Source organism: Lepidochelys olivacea, assembly GCF_965140295.1.
Source record: "Lepidochelys olivacea isolate rLepOli2 genome assembly, chromosome: 9".
NCBI classification, from domain to species: domain Eukaryota; kingdom Metazoa; phylum Chordata; order Testudines; family Cheloniidae; genus Lepidochelys; species Lepidochelys olivacea.
Window position 1 is genome coordinate 1,092,646 of NC_140419.1, and position 18,701 is coordinate 1,111,346.

The 18,701-nt window shown below is 52.5% G+C and overlaps 1 protein-coding gene across 1 annotated transcript in view; it reads left to right on the forward strand.

Moving 5' to 3' along the window:
• The window catches only part of XXYLT1 (xyloside xylosyltransferase 1), a 102,342-nt gene that overhangs the window by 6,891 nt on the left and 76,750 nt on the right, over positions 1-18,701 (forward strand). The window contains exon 2 of the mRNA XM_084638964.1: positions 16,825-16,972. Within this exon, the coding sequence (XP_084495090.1) occupies positions 16,825-16,972 (148 nt within the window). The remainder of the gene's footprint in view (positions 1-16,824; positions 16,973-18,701) is intronic.

Consider the following 18,701-nt stretch of genomic DNA (forward strand, 5'->3'; position numbering starts at 1 on the left):
CAGATCATTTTGAATTTTAATCCTATCCTCCAAAACACTTGCAACCCCTCCCAGCTTGGTATCGTCCACTAACTTTATAAGTGTACTCTCTATGCCATTATCTAAATCATTGCTGAAGATATTGAACAGAACCGGACCCAGAACTGATCCCTGCGGGACCTCACTCATTATGCCCTTCCCGCATGACTGTGAACCACTGATAACTACTCTCTGGGAACCGTTTTCCAACCAGTTTTGCACCCACCTTATAGTAGCTCCATCTAAGTTACATTCCCTAGTTTGGTTGTGAGACGGTCATGCGAGATAGTATGAGGTACTAAAATCAAGATACACCACGTCCACCCCCATCCACAAGGCTTGTTACCCTGTCAAAGAAAGCACTCAGGTTGGTTTGACAGGATTTGTTCTTGACAAATCCATGCTGACTGTTACTTATTACCTTATTATCTTCTAGATGTTTGTAAATTGATTGCTTAATTATTTCCTCCATTATCTTTCCAAGCAGTAAAGTTAAGTTGACTGGTCTATAATTCCCCAGGTTGTCTTTGATTTCCCTTTTTGTAGATTGGCACTATATTTGCCCTTTTCTAGTCTTCTGGAATCTCTCCCACCTTCCATGACTTTTCAAAGATAATTGCTTATGGTTCAGATATCTCCTCAGTCAGCTCCTTGAGTATTCTAGGACGCATTTCATCAGGCCCTGGTGACTTGAAGACATCTAACTTGTCTAAGTAATTTTTAACTTGTTCTTTCCCTATTTTAGCTTCTGATCCTACCTCATTTTCACTGCCGTTTGCTATGTTAGACGTCCAGTCACCACCAACCTTCTTGGTGAAAACTGAAACAAAAAGAGCATTTAGGACTTCCATCATTTCCACATTTTTTGTTATTGTCGTCCCCACCTCCTTGAGTAAACATTATCAGTGATGGAGGATCCACCATGACCGCTGGTAAATTGTTCCAGTGGTTAATTACCGTCACTTTTAGAAATTTACTTTATATTTCCAATCTGAATTTGTCTAGCTTCAACTTCCAGCCGTTGGAACGTGTTAGACCTTTCTCTGCTAGATTGAAGAGCCTGTCATCAAATATTAGTTCCCCATGTAGATACTTTAAGTCACCCCTTCACCTTCTCTTTGTTAAACTAAATAGATTGAGCTCCTTGAGTCTGTCACTGGCAGTATGTGTTCTAATCCTCTGATCTCTGTTGTGGCTCTTCTGTGAGCATAAACGCTGGCAAATGAAGTGTAAAAATATAATTAGGAAGGCCAAAAAAGAATTTGAAAAACAGCTAGACAAAGACTCAAAAATTAATAGAAACATTTTTTGTAAGTACATCAGAAGCAGGAAGCCTGCTAAACAACCAGTGGGGTCACTGGATGATTAAGATGCTAAAGGAGCACTCTGGAGAAACTAAATGAATTCTTTGCATCAATCTTAATGGCTGAGGACCTGAAGGAGATTCCCAAACCTGAGCCATTCTTTTTAGCTGACAAATCTAAGGAACTGTCCCAGATTGAGGTATCATTAGAGGAGGTTTTGGAACAAATTGATAAACTAAACAGTAATAAGTCACCGGGACCAGATGGTCTTCACCCAAGAGTTCTGAAGGAAGTCAAATGTGAAATTGCGGACTACTAACTGTAGTCTGTAACCTATCATTTAAATCAGCTTCTGTACCAAATGACTGGAGGATAGCTAATGTGATGCCAATTTTTAAAAAGGGCTCAAGAGGTGATCCCGGCAATTAGAGGCTGGTAAACCTGACTTCAGCATCAGGCAGACTGGTTGAAGCTACAGTAAAGAACAAAATTGTCAGACACATAGATGAACATAATTTGTTGGGGAAGAGTCAACATGGTTTTTGTAGAGGGAAATCATGCCTCACCAATCTCTTAGAATTCTTTGAGGGGATCAACAAGCATGTGGACAAGGGGGATCCAGTGGATATAGTGTACTTAGATTTTCAGAAAGCCTTTGACAAGGTCCTTCACCAAAGGCTCTTAAGCAAAGTAAGCTGTCATGGGATAAGAGGAAAGGTTCTCTCATGGATTGGTGACTGGTTAAAAAATTGGAAACGAAGGGTAGGAATAAATGGTCAGTTTTCAGAATGGAGAGCAGTAAATAGTGGTGTCTCCCAGGGGTCTGTACTGGGCCCAGTCCTATTTAATATATTCATAAAAAGGGGTAAACAGTGAGGTGGCAACATTTGCAGATGATACAAAACGACTCAAGATAGTTAAGTCCCAGGCAGACTGCGAAGAGCTACAAAAGGATCTCTCAAAACTGGGTGACTGAGCAACAAAATGGCAGATGAAATTCGATGTTGATAAATGCAAAGGAATGCACACGGAAAACATAATCCCAACTATACATATAAAATGATGGGGTCTAAATTAGCTGTTACCACTCAAGAAAGAGATCTTGACATCATTGTGGATAGTTCTCTGAAAACATCCACTCAATGTGCAGCGGCAGTCAAAAAAGTGAACAGAACATTGGGAATCATTAAGAAAGGGATAGAAAATAAGACAGAAAATATCATGTTGCCTCTGTAGAAATCCATGGTACGCCCACATCTTGAATACAGATGTGGTCGCCCCATCTCAAAAAAGATATATTGGAATTGGAAAAGGTTCAGAAAAGGGCAACAGAAATGATTAGGGGTGTGGAGTGGCTGCCATATGAGGAGAGATTAATTAGACTGGGGCTTTTCAACTTGGAAAAGAGACGACTAAGGGGGATATGATAGAGGTCTATAAAATCATGACTGGTGTGGAGAAAGTAAATAAGGAAGTGTTATTTACTCCTTCTCATAACACATGAACTGGGGGTTGCCAAATGAAATTAACAGGCAGCAGGTTTGAAACAAACAAAAGGAAGTATTTTTTCCACACAGCGCACAGTCAACTTGTGGAACTCTTTGCCAGAGGATGATGTGAAGGTCAAGACAAAACAGGGTTCAAAAAAGAACTAGATAAATTCACAGAGGATGGCTATTAGCCAGGATGGGCAGGGGTGGTGTCCCTAGCCTCTGTTTGCCAGAAGCTGGGAATGAGAAACGGGATGAATCACTTGGTAATTACCTGTTCTGTTCATTCCCTCTGAGGCACCTGGCATTGGCCACTGTCGGAAGACAGGATACTGTGCGAGATGGACCTTTGGTCTGACCCCAGTATGGCCATTCTTATGTTCTTAATCCTCTTTAGTTTATGAACATCCTTCCTGAATTGTGGACACCAGAACTGGACATAATATTCCAGCAAGGTTCACACCAGTACCAAATACAGAGGTAAAATAACTTCTCTACTCCTACTTCAGATTCCCTTGTTTACGCATCCAAGGATCTCATTAGCTCTTTTGGTCACACTGGGAATTCATGTTCAGCCGATTTAAAACTCCCCTTCCCCCCCCCAAGTCTTTGTAAGAGTCAGCTTCCCAGGATAGAGCACCCCATCCAGTAAGCATGGTCTACATTCATTATTCCTAGATGTGTCCATTTAGAGTAGCCATATTAAAGACCATATTGTTTGCTTGTGTCCGGCTTACCAAGCAATGCCGATCGCTCTGACTCAGTGACCCGTCCTCTGCTTTATTTACCACTCCCCTGATCTTTGTGTCATCTGCAAACTTTATCAGTGACGATTTTATGTTTTCTTCTAGGTCATTGATCAAAATTTTAAATCATTTAAATCATTTTAAATCAGGCAGTGATCCCTGGGGGACCCTGCTAGAAACACGCCCCCACCCCAGAGCTTTGATAGGCACCCATGTTGCAGGCTGTTGAACAGCATGGGCCCTGGGGTCACTCACGTTGCACTGGGTGTTCTTATTGCTTCCACGCTTAATTCAGCTGATCCAGCTCATGTGCTGTGCTCGCCGCCTATGAGGCTGGCTCCAGGTAGCATCATCTGTCACTTGGTCCAGCCTTAGGGAGTGAAAACGTGGCAGTTGCATGAGAAATGCCGGTGCAAAGGCAGCTGAACCTGAAAGAAGCTGAGCTCAGTGGAGAGGAATTTGAAACACAGCTAGAGAAACCTTAAGAAAGCCAGGTTAATCTAAAGGCATAGCAAACCGGGAAGGTTCACAGAGAACTCAGAGGGGAACCAGACAGGGACAGTAGTTACTCCTGGGGGCATTCTGTGCCAAAAAAATAAAAATTCTGCGCACAATATTTTAAAATTCTGCAAATTTTATTTGTAAAAATAAATCACACCAGGTTCAATTATTTTGGTAATTTATTTCAAAATACCTGTCAGCAAATATGTTTGGCAATACAGACACACAAAAATTTCCCCAGGAGTAGAGAGTTAAAGAAACCCCTATGACAACCCAGTTCCTGTTTGTCTTCCCTTCCCCACCAGCCCAGACACTCACACCCCTGCCCCTCCAGAGCCCAGCTGCTGCCCCCCCAATCCGGACAGTCACATCCCTTACCCCCCAGAGACCAGCCACAGCTGCCCCCCCAGCCCAGACACTCTCACACTCTACCCTCCAGAGGCAAGATGCGGCGGGTCCCCCCTTCCACCCAATCCTCCTAGAGCCAGAGGGGGAGACAGCCTGCAGCTGGGTCCTGGGCTTGCAGGGAGTTTCCTTCGCGCTGCCGCCTTCTTCCTTCAGGGTGTGCTGGGATCTGCAAGTGCTGGGAACCTTCCGGTTTCCTCCCGCTCCCCTCGGCCTTGTCTTACGTTTGCGATCTGGGCTCTGCCCCTAGTGGCGGCCAACGTCTCTGCAGCCCATGGCTGTGGGGGAAAAGGGAAATTCTGCGCATAGAACATTAATTTCTGTGAAATTCTGCATTGCGCAGTGTTGCAGAATTCCCCCAGGAGTAAATAGCGTCGGGCAATAGGGACTGCACCTAATCAGTCGTGGATATAAAGGCACAGGGGAGAAAAATGAAACTAGCAGAAAAGGTTTAAAGATGAGCCGACATCCGTGCAGGAAGCGGGTTCACAGGAGCAAGGCGTGGCCCTGCCCTCACGCTGGCACGACTGGGTCACTCAGCGTCAGTTAGGCTGGGAAGCTCTTCGGGGCAGGGCCTGCAGTCGCAGAGGCTGGGAGCACACCGCAGGGCCCAGGGCACGGACCCCATGATCAGCAGCCTGCACTGGAGTGGGTGTCAAACGCCCAGAAGGTGGGAGAAGGTCCCCTGGAGGCCAGGCTGCTGGGAAGGAGCCATCCTTGCCGCCTGGCAGTAGGGGGCACTGGTGCACCGTGAGGCTGCACGGCAAAGCTGCCAGGCAGCCAGAGAGGAACCAGAGGAGTTTGTTGCAAGTGTCTCGGTGGCTGGGTAGAAGGACCCTGCGAGTGCCAGGCCCCTCCTTCCCCAGCTGCTTCCTCCAGCGCCCTGGCTCTGCTCTATTTTTGGAGGTTTTGCTGGATTTTTATTGTTTGTTTCTGTTGAAAGTTCTTGAGGGCAAGCGTTTCCGGCCTGCCGGGCTCCGATGCCCCTGGGCTGCCAGCCCTGCCTTGCGCCCAGGATACGGCTGACGGCGCTGCGTTCTCCACAGCGCCGCGCTCCCATTCTGGAACTGCAGGGCTGGTGCGCCGTCCCCGTGGCCGTGCGGCTCCCTCGGCTGCAGTCAGGCTGGCCTCCTCCAGGGAGCGCTGCCTGCGGCTGGGTTAGCACTGATTTATTTGAAAAGAAAAGCTGATGTGAAAGCTGCAGAGCCGTGCTTGTCTTTGCCTCCTCCCGGCAGTGCGGTGCAGAGGGGCAGACGTGCGCATGTGTTGGACTTAACAATAACCCAGTGAACCATTCCCATGTCTTGTCATCAGAGTTACCCATTTTCTAATTGCCAGAGCTATTTTTGCTTTAAAACAGAGCTTGTTCTCCCAGCCTATCACAGGGAAGCATCACTGTGATCTGACATTTGTTACCAGCTGTGCTGCTTGCTAGCTTTGCAGCCCTGGGCAGGTAGCTTCCACTCTCTGTGCTTTGCTTTCCCCATCTGTAACCTGTGGATAATAACGCCCTTACTGCCGAGTTCGGCACTGGACCAGAGAGGAGTATTCCCTGCCTCCTCCTGTGGGTTGATCCTGCAGTGAAGCGCTGCTGATCTGTCTGTAATGCTGTGCTTATGCCATCACTGTGAAGCTAATTGGCAGAGGGGGCGGGGGGAAAGCAGGGATAAAGTAAAAATGGAACCTGGGTGTTAGTGAGAGTGCATGGAAAGGGTCTCTTCCCCGTGTGGGTGGTGTGTGTATTAAAAGCTGTTTGCACAGGAAACCCACAGCCACACTTTCCTCAAGTCCTAAATGAACTCAGCCAGATTTTGCACCAGGGATTTTACTTGAATGCTGCAACACAACTAAAGAATGAAATACAAAACTACAGCAGATGAACTCGCTGCGTCCAAATCTGTGCTGGGGAGAGGAAAAAAGGCCCTTGAAATATCAGAGCACAGCTCCTCTGGAGGAGAAAGCCCCCCCCCCCGGCTGCGGTGCAGAAGTGCCTGTGGTAATTGAAAGCACATGCTGAATGCAGTTATTTTCCCATCTGTTTTCGGCAATGCTCCTTCTGACGGCTGCAGCTTCAGAGTCTGTTTTCCAGTAGTTTTGCCTTTGCTGTTGGGCTTTGTGTGCATTTCCAAGGCAGCGGGCTCCACTCTGTCCCAGCTCGGTGCTGATTAGCCTGGGAAGGGAGCCGCCGGAGGTGCTGCAGGGCTCCAGGAGGGGGGCTCTTCCCTCTGAGTCAGCATTGAACTGACGCCCTGGCTTGCAGCCGAGAAGCATGGTGCTGCTGATGCTGCCATTTGCACGGTCAGAGGAGACAGACCCAGGCCCTGGCTATGGTCTGCGGCAGATGTAACCTGGGCAGAGCGGGGCTTTGTGTTGTGTTAGCCTCTGGGATCAGCCAGAGAGCCGGGGCGGGGGTCAGGCAAGGCAGCTGGAGCAGGTGCGGCGAAGTGCCCGGGCCAGTCAGCACAGAGGAGAGCGTGGCTGGAGGGAGCACAGGGACACCAGCTGCGTAACATCACCCGTGGCCAAAGGTCCCTGCTGGTCCCTGTCCCCCCCCCCCCCCCCGCGCTTCCTTCCAGCCTGCTCCTGCCAGTCTCAGTTCCTCTGGGCCCTGGAGCTTCGCTTTGCTGAGCCCCGGGAGGGGGGGCGCTGTGACCCCAGCCTCTTCTCCACACCCCGCAGCTTGCATTTAGGACAGCAAAAAACGGGGGGTGGAGGGTGTTCGCCAGATGTCCCGTGGCTCCTGGTGCCGTTAGCTCTAGAACGAGAGCGAACGAATCACTTTGTTCCAGGTTGTCTGGGGCGAGATGCTGATGCGCTGCCTCTTCCCTGGCTATCATCTAACCCCTGGGCACACGGCCCCGTGCACAGAGGTCAGGCAGCCACAAAACCGGGCTCCAAACAGACCCCTCTCTCGGCCGTGAGAGCCCGCCTGGGGCAGTACCTGGTTCCCCACCTGCCCTGAGGAAGGGGAACGTAGATAAAGGATTTCTTTGTTGCTTGTGCAGCATCTCTGAGTTAGTGATGTTATGCAGAGGAGTCTGGTGAGATGACGGCAGAAGGTCGTGGAGCTGATGTGGCCTCCCTTGCAGTGCGAACCGGACTTTACCTTCCCCGTCGCTCCCCATGCATGGAGGCCGCTCTCGGCACTGGGGAGCCCTTCAGCTGACGTCCCTGCTTTGCTAAGGCTGGCTCAGCGCCCCGCTGTGGGAGCCCTGGCGGCTGGCCATGCAGTGTCGAGCACCACGCCCTCAAAGCCTGCTCAGAGAGGCCTAGTTGCTGCGGTTCTCCAGGGCACCAGCCGTGGCTGGATCTGTTGCGAAGAGTTTGTGTTTCTGTGGCGGTCGTCGCCCCACACCTGGTCGTCCTGGCCCATCCCGTCTCCATGGGCGGGAGAGGGTTCGTGGAGGGATCCTCCCATGGGTGAAGGGTTCTTTGACACAGCCTGTCTGAGTGTGGGGGAGTTGCAGATGCCGGTAGGAGGCTGCTCTGTCGGCACCAGCCTGAAGTGGTCTTCGCATTGGTCCTGTGCCACAGGCCACTTGGACCCAGTTTTATTCCTCTTGCTCCATTTCTGGCCAAGCTCTGCCACTTGTTTCCACGTCTCTGGATGCAGCAGCTTCCACCCCGGCGCGTGGCGCTGGGTGGGCTTGGCTTTGGCTTGTTTTGACAGCGCGTGAGCCCTGGGGGGAGCAGAATTCCCCTTTCCACCCAGGCCCTGTGCACCTGACCCCGGCCCGGCACGCAGAGCCATTTATCAGGAACTGCCTGGAGGGTGATTTGTTAGCGTGGCGGCGGGGCGGAAGCGCTGCTGATGGCTTTTATTAATGACGAGGAAGTGGCAGTAAAGGAGCAGTGGGGCACCGTGACTCAGACAGCAGCAGCTTCCCTTTCTGTGGCAGGGAGGGGAGCCCTGCACCTCGGGGCACAGTGAGGCTGAGGCAGGGCCAGGCAGCGGCTCCCAGGCAGGCTGGGGCAGCCCGGGGATGATGGCGATCTCTGGGGGAGATGGGTTGGTGGGACTGCCTCAGGCAGAGCCGAGTTGCGATCGCTGCCCCATGGGCTGAGCCTCACGCTCACCCAGTTATCACATCTCCCCCTCCCCCAGCCCGACCCACTCACTGGTTGTTCTGTCTCGGCACATAGACCATGCACTCTTGGGAGCTGGCGTTCGCTGGGGGCCTGCACGGGAGGCTGGGGGGGGGCGGTTCTCGAGCTGCTGCTGCAGCATGAATGTTTAAGACTAGGGCTCTTGCAACCCATGGATGTCCGCTTGATAGTGCCCCTTTGCCAGCATGCAGCAGCGCCCCCCGCTGGCCTGGGCTGTAGCTGCATGCAGCCCAGCCCCCTGCAGGCTCAGAGCCAGGCTGGGATTACCGTAGGCGCTCCTGGTTCCAAGCTGGTGCACAGACCAGGAGAGCTCTCCTTGCCCCAGCCCACCCGCCATAGCACGGCCTGGGAAGTTTACTGTGCATGGTTCTATTGGCGGCCTTCTCCAGCCTGGCGCTGGTGGGGATCTGCGCTCTGACGCCCAGCCCACGGCTGCATCTCAGGCCTCTGCTGTGCTGGGCGCGAAGGTGTGACACTGGCTCCCCCCAGCCGTCTGACTGGACCCTTTCCTTCTCTCTCCTCTGTGCAGCACCACTTCATTCCTGTAGCTCTTCGCTGCCCTCCCCAGGTCCGTGCCAGCTCAACGCTCTCTGCACCCCCCTGTTTTTCTTCCACTCGCATTTGATTTCCCAGCCCCTCCCATGTGTCTGCTTCATCCATTTCAGCAGCAGCAGCTTTTAAACGCAATGGTCAGTGTCTTGGCCTATGGCACTAGCTGAACCAATTCTTCTTTCCCCTTCTCAGCCGCTCCTCCGACCCAACAGACAGCCGATAACAGCTCTTGGTTGCTGACCTGGTCTGTATGGGAACTGGTGGCCTGGAGAGGGGGTGTGTCCCATTCCTGGGCCGTGACCCTTGCAGAGCCCAGGTGACAGGCGCGTGGCTGCGTTCCAGCTCCCGGGAGACAGCATCACAATCAGGCTGCCCTTCGCTGGTTTTTTGCAGTCCCAAACACAAGCAAAAGAAGAAGCTTAATCATGTTGCACAGATGATTGTGCCGGTGAGAAAGGGAGAGAAACCGTGTGGCTTAGGGGGATGGATCACTTGATGATTAGCTGTTCGGTTCATTCCCTCTGGGGCACCTGGCCACTGTCGGAGGAGAGGATACTGGGCTAGATGGACCATTGGTCTGACCCAGTAGGGCCGTTCTTATGGGGGAAATCCAGCAATGCAATAGGGCTTCCCCTCCCAGATCCCAGAACACTGCCCAGGAACCAGCATTTGCACCGAGTTTGTGCACCCGAAATGTCTTGCACTCATGTGATAGGGCCATTGTGCAGTGGTGACAGTGTTAGCAACACACGCTGTGCTCACGCCGTCCCCCGGCTGCAGAGCTGGTACCAGGGATGACAATACCCTGGGAGAAAGTTGGCTTCTGGCAGGGAGGGACCCTGCAGGAATTAGGGGCTGAAAACAGCTCAGGAGGCTCCCGGTCTGGTGGCGCCCTTGGCAGACTCCTGGTTTAATGACACCCGTGCCCTGAGAGAGAAGAACAGAAAAGAAAGCCAGTCGCTCTGTTTTCCCACTAAGTGCCATCTGAAAAATTCATGTAGCGCTGGGAGGTTCTCCGAGTGCATGGAAACGTCCCAGCCTGCGACAAACCTGCTTATTGCCCACACGTGTGCGCAGCCCAGCAGCATGCCTGATGAGCCTCTCCAGATACTGCTGCCCTACCTGCAGTGTCCTGGGAGAGAGACGCTGACTGGAGCTGAGGTGCAGGTGCTGCCTTTTGGCTGTGTGCGCACAGGAGCAATCTGCTCTGATGCCTGGCTGCACGGCTCACAGGTCTCCTGCCCCTTGTGTTTCTGGAGGCAGAGTCGATTCATTCCTTGTCTTTATTGCTCAAGAATGTACTGCATGAAAAGAGAATTCTTGGAGTGGAAGGTCTGCTCCTTTCTCTGCAACAGACAGGGAAAAGCTGGGGCTACTTCCCATATGCCAGAGGGTTGGGGAAATCCCATGGCCTGATTCTCCTCGCACATTCACTGATGTAACTCCACAGCATTGCAGGAGACTCGGCTCTCATGTTCCTAATAGCGCGGTCCTGCTCACTCCAGTCTGGTGGCTGGGTGCTCTGACCAGCTGGCATGTGTGGGAGTTCCTTCCCGGGGCTCTCTGAAGTACGGGTCATCCCCCTCCCAGCTGCAGCCCTGGAAATGGTGCCGTTTGTGGGGTGCTGGGCTCCCACTGATAGCAGCAGCCCTTGTCCTGTCGCCAGTGCAGAGGGGAAGAGCTCCTTGCTGGGGATGTTCCCTGCTCCCTTGCTTGCCTGATAGCAAGACAGCATTGGCCTCACCGCAGCACAGCGCCCCTGCTCCAGCCTGTGTGGGAAACCGAGCCCTGCAGAGCAGGTGTCTTGGGTGCTCTGCGATGAACGTGGTTGAAATGCCAGAGTCCTCTGTGCATCTCGATGTTACCGGGGTCAAGAGAGAGCTCCGTTTCACATTGGCCTTGCCATTATCCACTCACGGAGATGGTCGGTCTCCTGACAGCATGATTATTGCTCAAACGCTGTAACCGGTGTTACGTGCTCTCTGCAGCGGTGCCTCAGAAGGGCTTTTATGCTGGTCATGTCACCCAAAACACAAAACCTGTGGCTAATAATAGACTCTCCTTCCAGACTTACTGCTACGCTCCCCTTGGTGCATCTCTCCTGCTTTCCATCCTCACCGTTGGGTCCGAGAGGGAAATCACTGACTGCTAGATGCATCGGCCTCTCCACTGGCACAGACAGGTTGCCCTGATACCAGGATGATGGGCACTTTATCAGGGCTGACTATAGTACGTGATCTTGGACATGCCTTCCGTGACTGAGGAGCGCTAACTGGGGGGAAGCCTGTGTTCCTTTGGCTCTTCCCCCAGTTACAGGGCCTGCTGGAGCCATTTCTTTCCTTCCCACGTGTCCGTGTCATGTTGCTCCCGTGTTTACTCTGCTGACAACGCTGTTGGCTCTGAGAGGGAGTGGCTGGCTCAAGGATTGGCAGTGATGCGAGGAGCCGCCTAAGTCACCAGTTCCATCCAGCACAGTGACGTGACTGGTCATGTCCTGGTGCCAGGCCGAGGTGCAATGGGGTCAGGGCCCCGCTGTGCTGGGCGGGCTCTGAGGCGGCGTACGTAGGCCGTGCGCTGGAGACGTTACGGTCTAGGAAGGCGAGGAACGTGTCACGGATGGAGAGAAATGCATCCATTGGGTGCTGAGGAGAGAAGGGGCGAGGGTGAGCTGCCAGCAGGCATGGCATGGCGCGGAAGGGCGCTTCTGAGAGGAGTGTCAGCAATATGACGTCGTTGGAGAAACCCCAGCCTGCGAGCAATTTGACCATAGCAGTTCCCTCTCCTCTCCCCCATCTCTGAGAATGGCTGGGGCCAGCTGCCTCTGACGACGGTGCAGACAGTCCTGTAGTGGGCGACTTGCCAGGGAGCTGCCCACAGGGAAGTTTCTTCCTGGCCCCTGTCAGCTACAGGCTGACTCATGCCCTGAAGCAGGAGGATTTTTTTTGCCCTTTGTAAATTTTTATCCTGTGTGACTGTGACATTCCCCAGAGTACAATCTGGAGCATTGAACAGCTGTGTCCCATCAGTTCACCAACCTGGGGTGACTCTTATGTTGCTTGCGGTAAGAACCTCCACTCCTGGTCTGTTCACACACCACCTCAAACATGTAAAATCACTCCCCGTGGCACCGCATTGAGCGCTCCTTGTTAGCCACTCAAGAATTAAACTGCAGAGCAACACCAGCAAATCCTTAGTCCCAGACTTTCCTCAGAACTGTGCGTCTTGTACTGTCTAGCACACTACTGAACAGTAAAGCTCACAGAAAGTCTGTCATTTCATCAAAGGAAAACCGATTTATTAAAGCTCAATTTCTTGGGCGAGAAACATCCTTGCTGAGTCGTGGTGACACATAGTCCATTGTGGACCTGTGGTTTGAAACATTCCTGTGATGCAACGTAAATTTCTTGTTCACACCTTCCAGTTGCTGGAGAAGGGATGCTTAAGTCAGCCCATTGACTTCGTTGATACCTGTCTGGGAGGGCCAGTGTGTCTTTGTCTCTGAAAAACTGGTTTGTGCCTGCTTGTCTTAATCTTGGAGCATGTGATAACAATGATACATACTAGAATCTAACAATTTAACATACAGTGTTGATACACACTGTTTATCAGGATGACAATATTCAGCAGATTGAGTTTTCAAATGATATCTCACAAGGCATACTTTGTACTAAATTTATCAGAGTCTTGTAAAAGTGGTGACCATAATAGAATAGACCATCACAGTGATGTAATGCTGGACATTCTTCTTGTCCAGATAAATGTCTCATCCTTTTTCGAATCCTGTTGAGCACTTGGCTTAAATATCGTCTTGTGGCAGTGAGTTCCATGGGTTAATGTGCATTGCGGTAAAAAGAAGTCCTTGTGGGAGTTGTAAATGTGTTGCCTTTCAGTTCGTGGGCTGCCCCTTGCTCCCTCATGTCAGGAAAGGGGTAATTTGGAGTCCCAGCTCTCCACGCCAGCCATTTTTCTGTGCACTCTCTCACACCCCTGCAGGCCAGACCAAACTGTTGTTTGTTGATCTCTTAGCAAATGCTTTTTAGCTACATCTGGGCTCCCGCATGGCCTGTGGAACCGCGCTGCATAAAGAGACAAAATCCTTACGTACACCCTGTGTATCGCTGTGTTGGAATCAGCCTGTGTCTCCATCAGCCACAGGCAGATCCCCAATACAACCTGAGCTGCGGCCTGCCCCTCCCGAGGGGGGAGCGCAGCACGGCACGGGGGTGGCCTTCCCCCCACCCTGGGGCGGGAGCGCAGCACGGGAGCAAACGTGGATACGTGAAAGGCAGCCAGTCCCATCCAGACAAAGTGGCGTGTTTGGCCTTCCTCAGCAGGTAGCTCAGGTCCCCACAGACAGCTCGCTGTGCAGAGGAGTCGCTTCTCCTCTTGGCGCGAGCCGTTATCATTCAGGGCCCGGGGAGCAGGATGTGTGTGTGCAAGATGCCCCCCGCAAGGCTGGAGGAACTGGGAGGGGGTGAGATGCCCCCCCGGGGATAGGGGAACAGGTGGGGTCCAAGATGACTTCCCTCTATTGCAGGAGGAGCGGGGGGCAAGATGCCCACCCCCAGGGCTGGGGGGAGCAGAGCGGGACAGTACCTCTGAGGCTAAGGGCCATCTGGCTGGCATCTCTCTTGGAAGCTGCGTGGAAGGCCAAGGGCCCAGCAGTGATCAGTGATGGCCTGTCCTGGGTTTCTGCTTCCCACTGACCCCGTTTCGGTGCCCAGGACATTCGTTAAATAGCACTGCACTTCTCTTCCACTCGCCAGCTGAAGCTTTCCAACCACTTTACACGGTCCAATGAGTTCAGCCTCGCCAGGCCCTGCACTAACTGCTCCATTTGGCCGGGGCACTCATGCCCAGAGTGCTAACGTGGCTTGCGGAGCTCACTCCGGGAGCCTGGCAGAGTTCGAGACTAGAGCACTCTCTGCACAAGGAACGTGACCTGTGGCTGGCAGCTATTGTCCACCATGAGCCATTTTCCTCAGGCAGCCAGTGTCTGAGAAGTTTTGGCATGCGTCTGACAAGGCTTGGAGAGGGGAATGCTGCTGAGATCCCTGCCCTGGAGGGGACTCAAGGAGAAATCGGTACCCTATTAACAGACCCTCTTCTGTATTTAGTCAGCAATGCTGCCAGCCTGTGATTTGACTTCTCTATTCCCTGTTCATCGGGAATATCGCAGTCAAGGTTCTCAATGGTAGCAGATGACAGAACGAGGAGTAATGGTCTCAAGTTGCAGTGGGGGAGGTTTAGATTGGATATTAGGAAAAACTTTTTCACTAAGAGGGTGGTGAAACACTGGAATGCGTTACCTAGGGAGGTGGTAGAATCTCCTTCCTTAGAGGTTTTTAAGGTCAGGCTTGACAAAGCCCTGGCTGGGATGATTTAACTGGGAATTGGTCCTGCTTTGAGCAGGGGGTTGGACTAGATGACCTTCTGGGGTCCCTTCCAACCCTGATATTCTATGATTCTATGATTCTAAGGTAAAACTTCAACTTCAAGATCAAACCAGATGACAGGGAGGGAAGGTCCATACACAGAGGTAACCCTTGCTGCACTTTCCTGAGGTCACTGTTACATAATGTGTCTTGCAGAAGAATAGAAGATGGTGTTGTCAGTTAGTGCGTTTCCCAGGTATCAGAGACTTCTCCCTCGTGTGGATGAGTTACCTCTTGGTTTGATGGATTGAAGTAAAACCCATCACAGTCTGTTTGAGGGTTGGTCTCTGAGTCTAGTTTAGAATCAGTTTGCAGCTCGTCTAGTGATGATGTTTTAGTGAGACAGTACTGCCTGGGAAATGTCTGGGAAGGGAGAGCCATGGAGTACAGCCCCTTTGTCCTCTCTGGATTCGGCTGCGTTTAACGTTATTGAAGAGCCAGTGTCTGGTTGAACTTTTCCAGTTTTCCTTTACATGCAGAATACAACGTGACCTTGACTCTCCAGGTCTCAGAGATCCCAAACTCTCTTATCAGCAACAGGGTCAGGTTCTTGATGTCTGTTAATTACCCTGAACATTCGGTTGGTTATCTGGCATGACTCAGTAACCTGTAGTATGGCGTTTGGATAATAAACATTGGACTGCATAGTAGTTACTGTGTGTCAACTTAGTCACATCTCAAAATCAATTAGGGGCTTGTAAAATGTCAGTAGCTAATGGCTGACGAAGTACATCTGGGAACACGTGCTCCTCGTGGCAAAGCCCCTTTGTTAGCCTCCTTTGTGTAGTCTCCAGTCTCTCAGAGGGCAGTACAGCATGTGGGTGCGTTGTTGTTTTGTTTTCCTATAGCTCATGAAAATAACCAGATTTTTATTTGTGCATCTATTTAATTATGTCGTGTGTCACCAGCAAGAGGGGTTATAAACAGCATGCATTCGGAAGAGATCTCTACGCAGCAGGGTGTCCCAGAGCATCATGGGAGTCCAAGTGTTCCGGGCCATAACGTTCTCCACCGTATTTACAGTGGCAGGCCACAGTGATGTCTGTGAAGGGCTCACAATCTCCCTGCATGTCCAGCCACAGAAACCAGCCCCGGGAAGGGAAGGGGAGAGTGCTCTGCTTGTGATGTGATGTGTTCAATCCCGTATTAAACCAGCCTCTGATCTGACAGCCTGTAGTGCACCGTAGCAGCAGATACACCGGGCGGGTTTGTGGCACTGATGTCCAGGGACCCTCTGAAGCACTAGCAGAGAGCAGTTATTTTTCTTTCTTTCAATGCACCGTGCAGCGACTGCAGTCCTTGGCCTCGTGAGTGCCCAAGCCCTGGCAGCAAACTAGTGCCACAGGACAGTCTGTTATACCCCCTCGTTCAGCACAGGGTTCATGGAGATATAGAGTGTACTGAGAGATCCGCATGGGAAAAGTGAGATGTTACCTTTGATCTGGGTGGGAATTGTTCTCGCGGATGATGGTGGTGGTTGTTTTATTAGCATTTATGGTGTGTGCCCTCCTTGTGCGAGATACTGTGCAGACCTAGGTGGAGGCAGAGTCCCTGCTGCAAAGAACTTGCAGGCAAGGGTGTGCAGTCACACCTGGTGGGATCAGGCCCCTGCTGACCACCTGTGGCTACAGTGAGATCTCCCGGGGTGAGAGTTTCTGGTCCCTGACCACTGACCTTGAAGGGAGTTTTGCCACTGGTTTAAATGAGAGCAGGTCCGGGCCATTGGCCCTAGCACATTCTCACTGCATCAACAGCAGTGTAAGAAACCCCAGGAAGCCACCTGTGCCACAGGCTCTGACCTCCTACTGGTGCAGTTATTGGACCCTCTTTTATTTGCTGGTTCGCATGCTGTGGCCCATCCTTCCCTGCACCTAGTCTTGTGCTGAAATGTTAGAGAAGGAGGCTGGGCTTGTGGTCAAAGCACTGGGCTGGGGCTCCGGGTTCAGCTCCTGGCCCTGCCCCAGATTCCCTCTGTGGCCTTTGGCAAATCACGTAATTGCTGTGTGCCTCAGTTTCCCCATCTGAACAATGGAGATAAACAGTTCCCTTGCCCTATCTCATCTATTTAAATTATAAACTCCTTGGGTCAGGGGCCCTTAACTGTGTGTGTGCAGTGCCCAGCCCAGGGAGGCCTCTTGGCAAAACTGAAGTCCCTCTAAATAATCTACGTGGTTCAGTATTAAGCACCAGCGAATGTGCCCAGCACGTGAGGGGGATTGTCTGCGGTGCACAGTGAGCCCAGTGATGGTTTGTGTGTCTCCCCCAGGTAATATTCCATGACGTGGACGTACTGACAGAACAGCTGTTCCCAGTGGTTGAGGCCATGCAGAAACACTTCAGTGCTGGGTCCGGGGCCTACTACAGCGACTCCATCTTCTTCCTGTCCGTGGCCATGCACCGCATCATGCCCACAGGTGAGCCTTCCGGGCGCGGCAGCAGCCAGGGGCAGCACAGCGGGTTTCTCCCAGCACATAAATGTACCCAGTGGTCCATGCAACGCAGAGAGGCTGCTGTCGCGGGAACAGCAAGCTTGTCCATGTGCCGACAGGCAGGTTTGACCTCGATGAGCTACGAGCCACTGCCCTAGTGTGGCGCACAAGGGCATTCTGTGTAGCCTGGTGCCCAGTACTGCATCACTGACACACACAGGGCCGTGTTGGCTGGTGATTTCCAGCTGTGCCCTGGGGCTCCCTGGCCCGTTACAAAGGTGGTGCTGGAAGGTGCAATGCTGCAGCTGTTGTTTCCAGGTGTTGGCTGGGGAGTGCCCAGGGCTGACCTGCAGTGGGGCTGAGCCCTGCAGTCAGACGTTCTTTCCAGCTGCTGACACTGCATAAGGCCTCTCCTCCCGAGGCTCCGAAGTATGCTCACACGTTCCCCCGAGGAGGTAATTCCCTGTGATGGGGTCAGAACCTGATTTCTGCTCCCTGTTCTTAAGGAGCATGGTGAAGGCCCAAGTTGTCATGGACTCACAGGTCGTGCTCTCCCGGCTCCGTGCGGTCCCTGGGAGAAACTCCCTACAGTGCGACAGCCCTTCTCAGGGGTCCACTCTCTCTTGGGGGTTAAGCCCCTCCGCCTCCTGGAGCCGCACCTCTCTGAGCCTCCAGCATGCCTGACTCTCACTGTGGGCCCCCTCAGGGAGTCCCCTCGCTCTGGACCCCCGGGGCCTCCATTCCCGGGGGAATAATGCCACCCTGATCTCTGGATCAGAGCAACTCTCAGTCAGCGGAACACAGGAGGGTGTATTGAGCATCTGAACCCAGCACAGGAAACTCTCTGGGCCTCAGGCCTGGCCTCCCTCAGCCCAGCACATCTAGTCTCTCCAGCATCCAGGTTGGCTTCGGCTGCTCATGCTCTTTGGGCTGAGCTGTCCCCAAAGCCCCGGGTGGGAGAGCTGGTGGGTCGGGGAGCCTGCATTTAAAAGGCCAGTCCTCAGACACAGATCTTTCCTTCACCTACGGTGGTTTCAAACCAGCCCTGTTGTGGACCAGGCCAGAGGGAGCTCTCTGCGCCATGTGGGCCTGAAGCTGTGACTGCCCCAGAAGCTCAGGTTGAAAGGGGTGTTGCTGGCGAAAGGCGCTCGGCGCTTGTGAATGGGACAGCGGCTGGGATACGGGTGTGTGTTCGGAGCGCCAGTGATTTTGCGGGTTGAGTCAGCGTGTCAGGACGCTGCTGTGTTATGTCTGAGTCTCCTTCGTGCCCCTGGAGCCCACTGAAAGGAACTGAAGTCGAGGATCCAAACAGCCCTGAGCTGTAAAGTAGTACGGAGCAGGAGGCTGCCCTGGCCCTGTCTCTGCTTCCGACAATATCTGAAATTCTCCAGCTGTGTTAACTTCCTGCTTTTCCATCCCCGCCCATGCCTGGCGAGCAGATGGGGATGCAGCAGGTTTGTGGTAGCTGATGGCCCCTGGCTGGCTGGCTCCCTGTGAGCAGACACTGGGAGCAGAGCAGGGTATTGATTAGTGCATTCCTTTCCCATCGGAAAGCTCTGTTGATGGATGGTCATTGATTTTGTCTTTATCTGTTCTTATCTTGCCTTGCTCTCTGCATTATTGTGGAACCAAGGGACAGCAATAAATCTACAGGAAAACAAAGCAGCCCTGGAAAAGGGGCTTGGCTCAGTTAGCTGCAGCCTTTTCCTTCCTC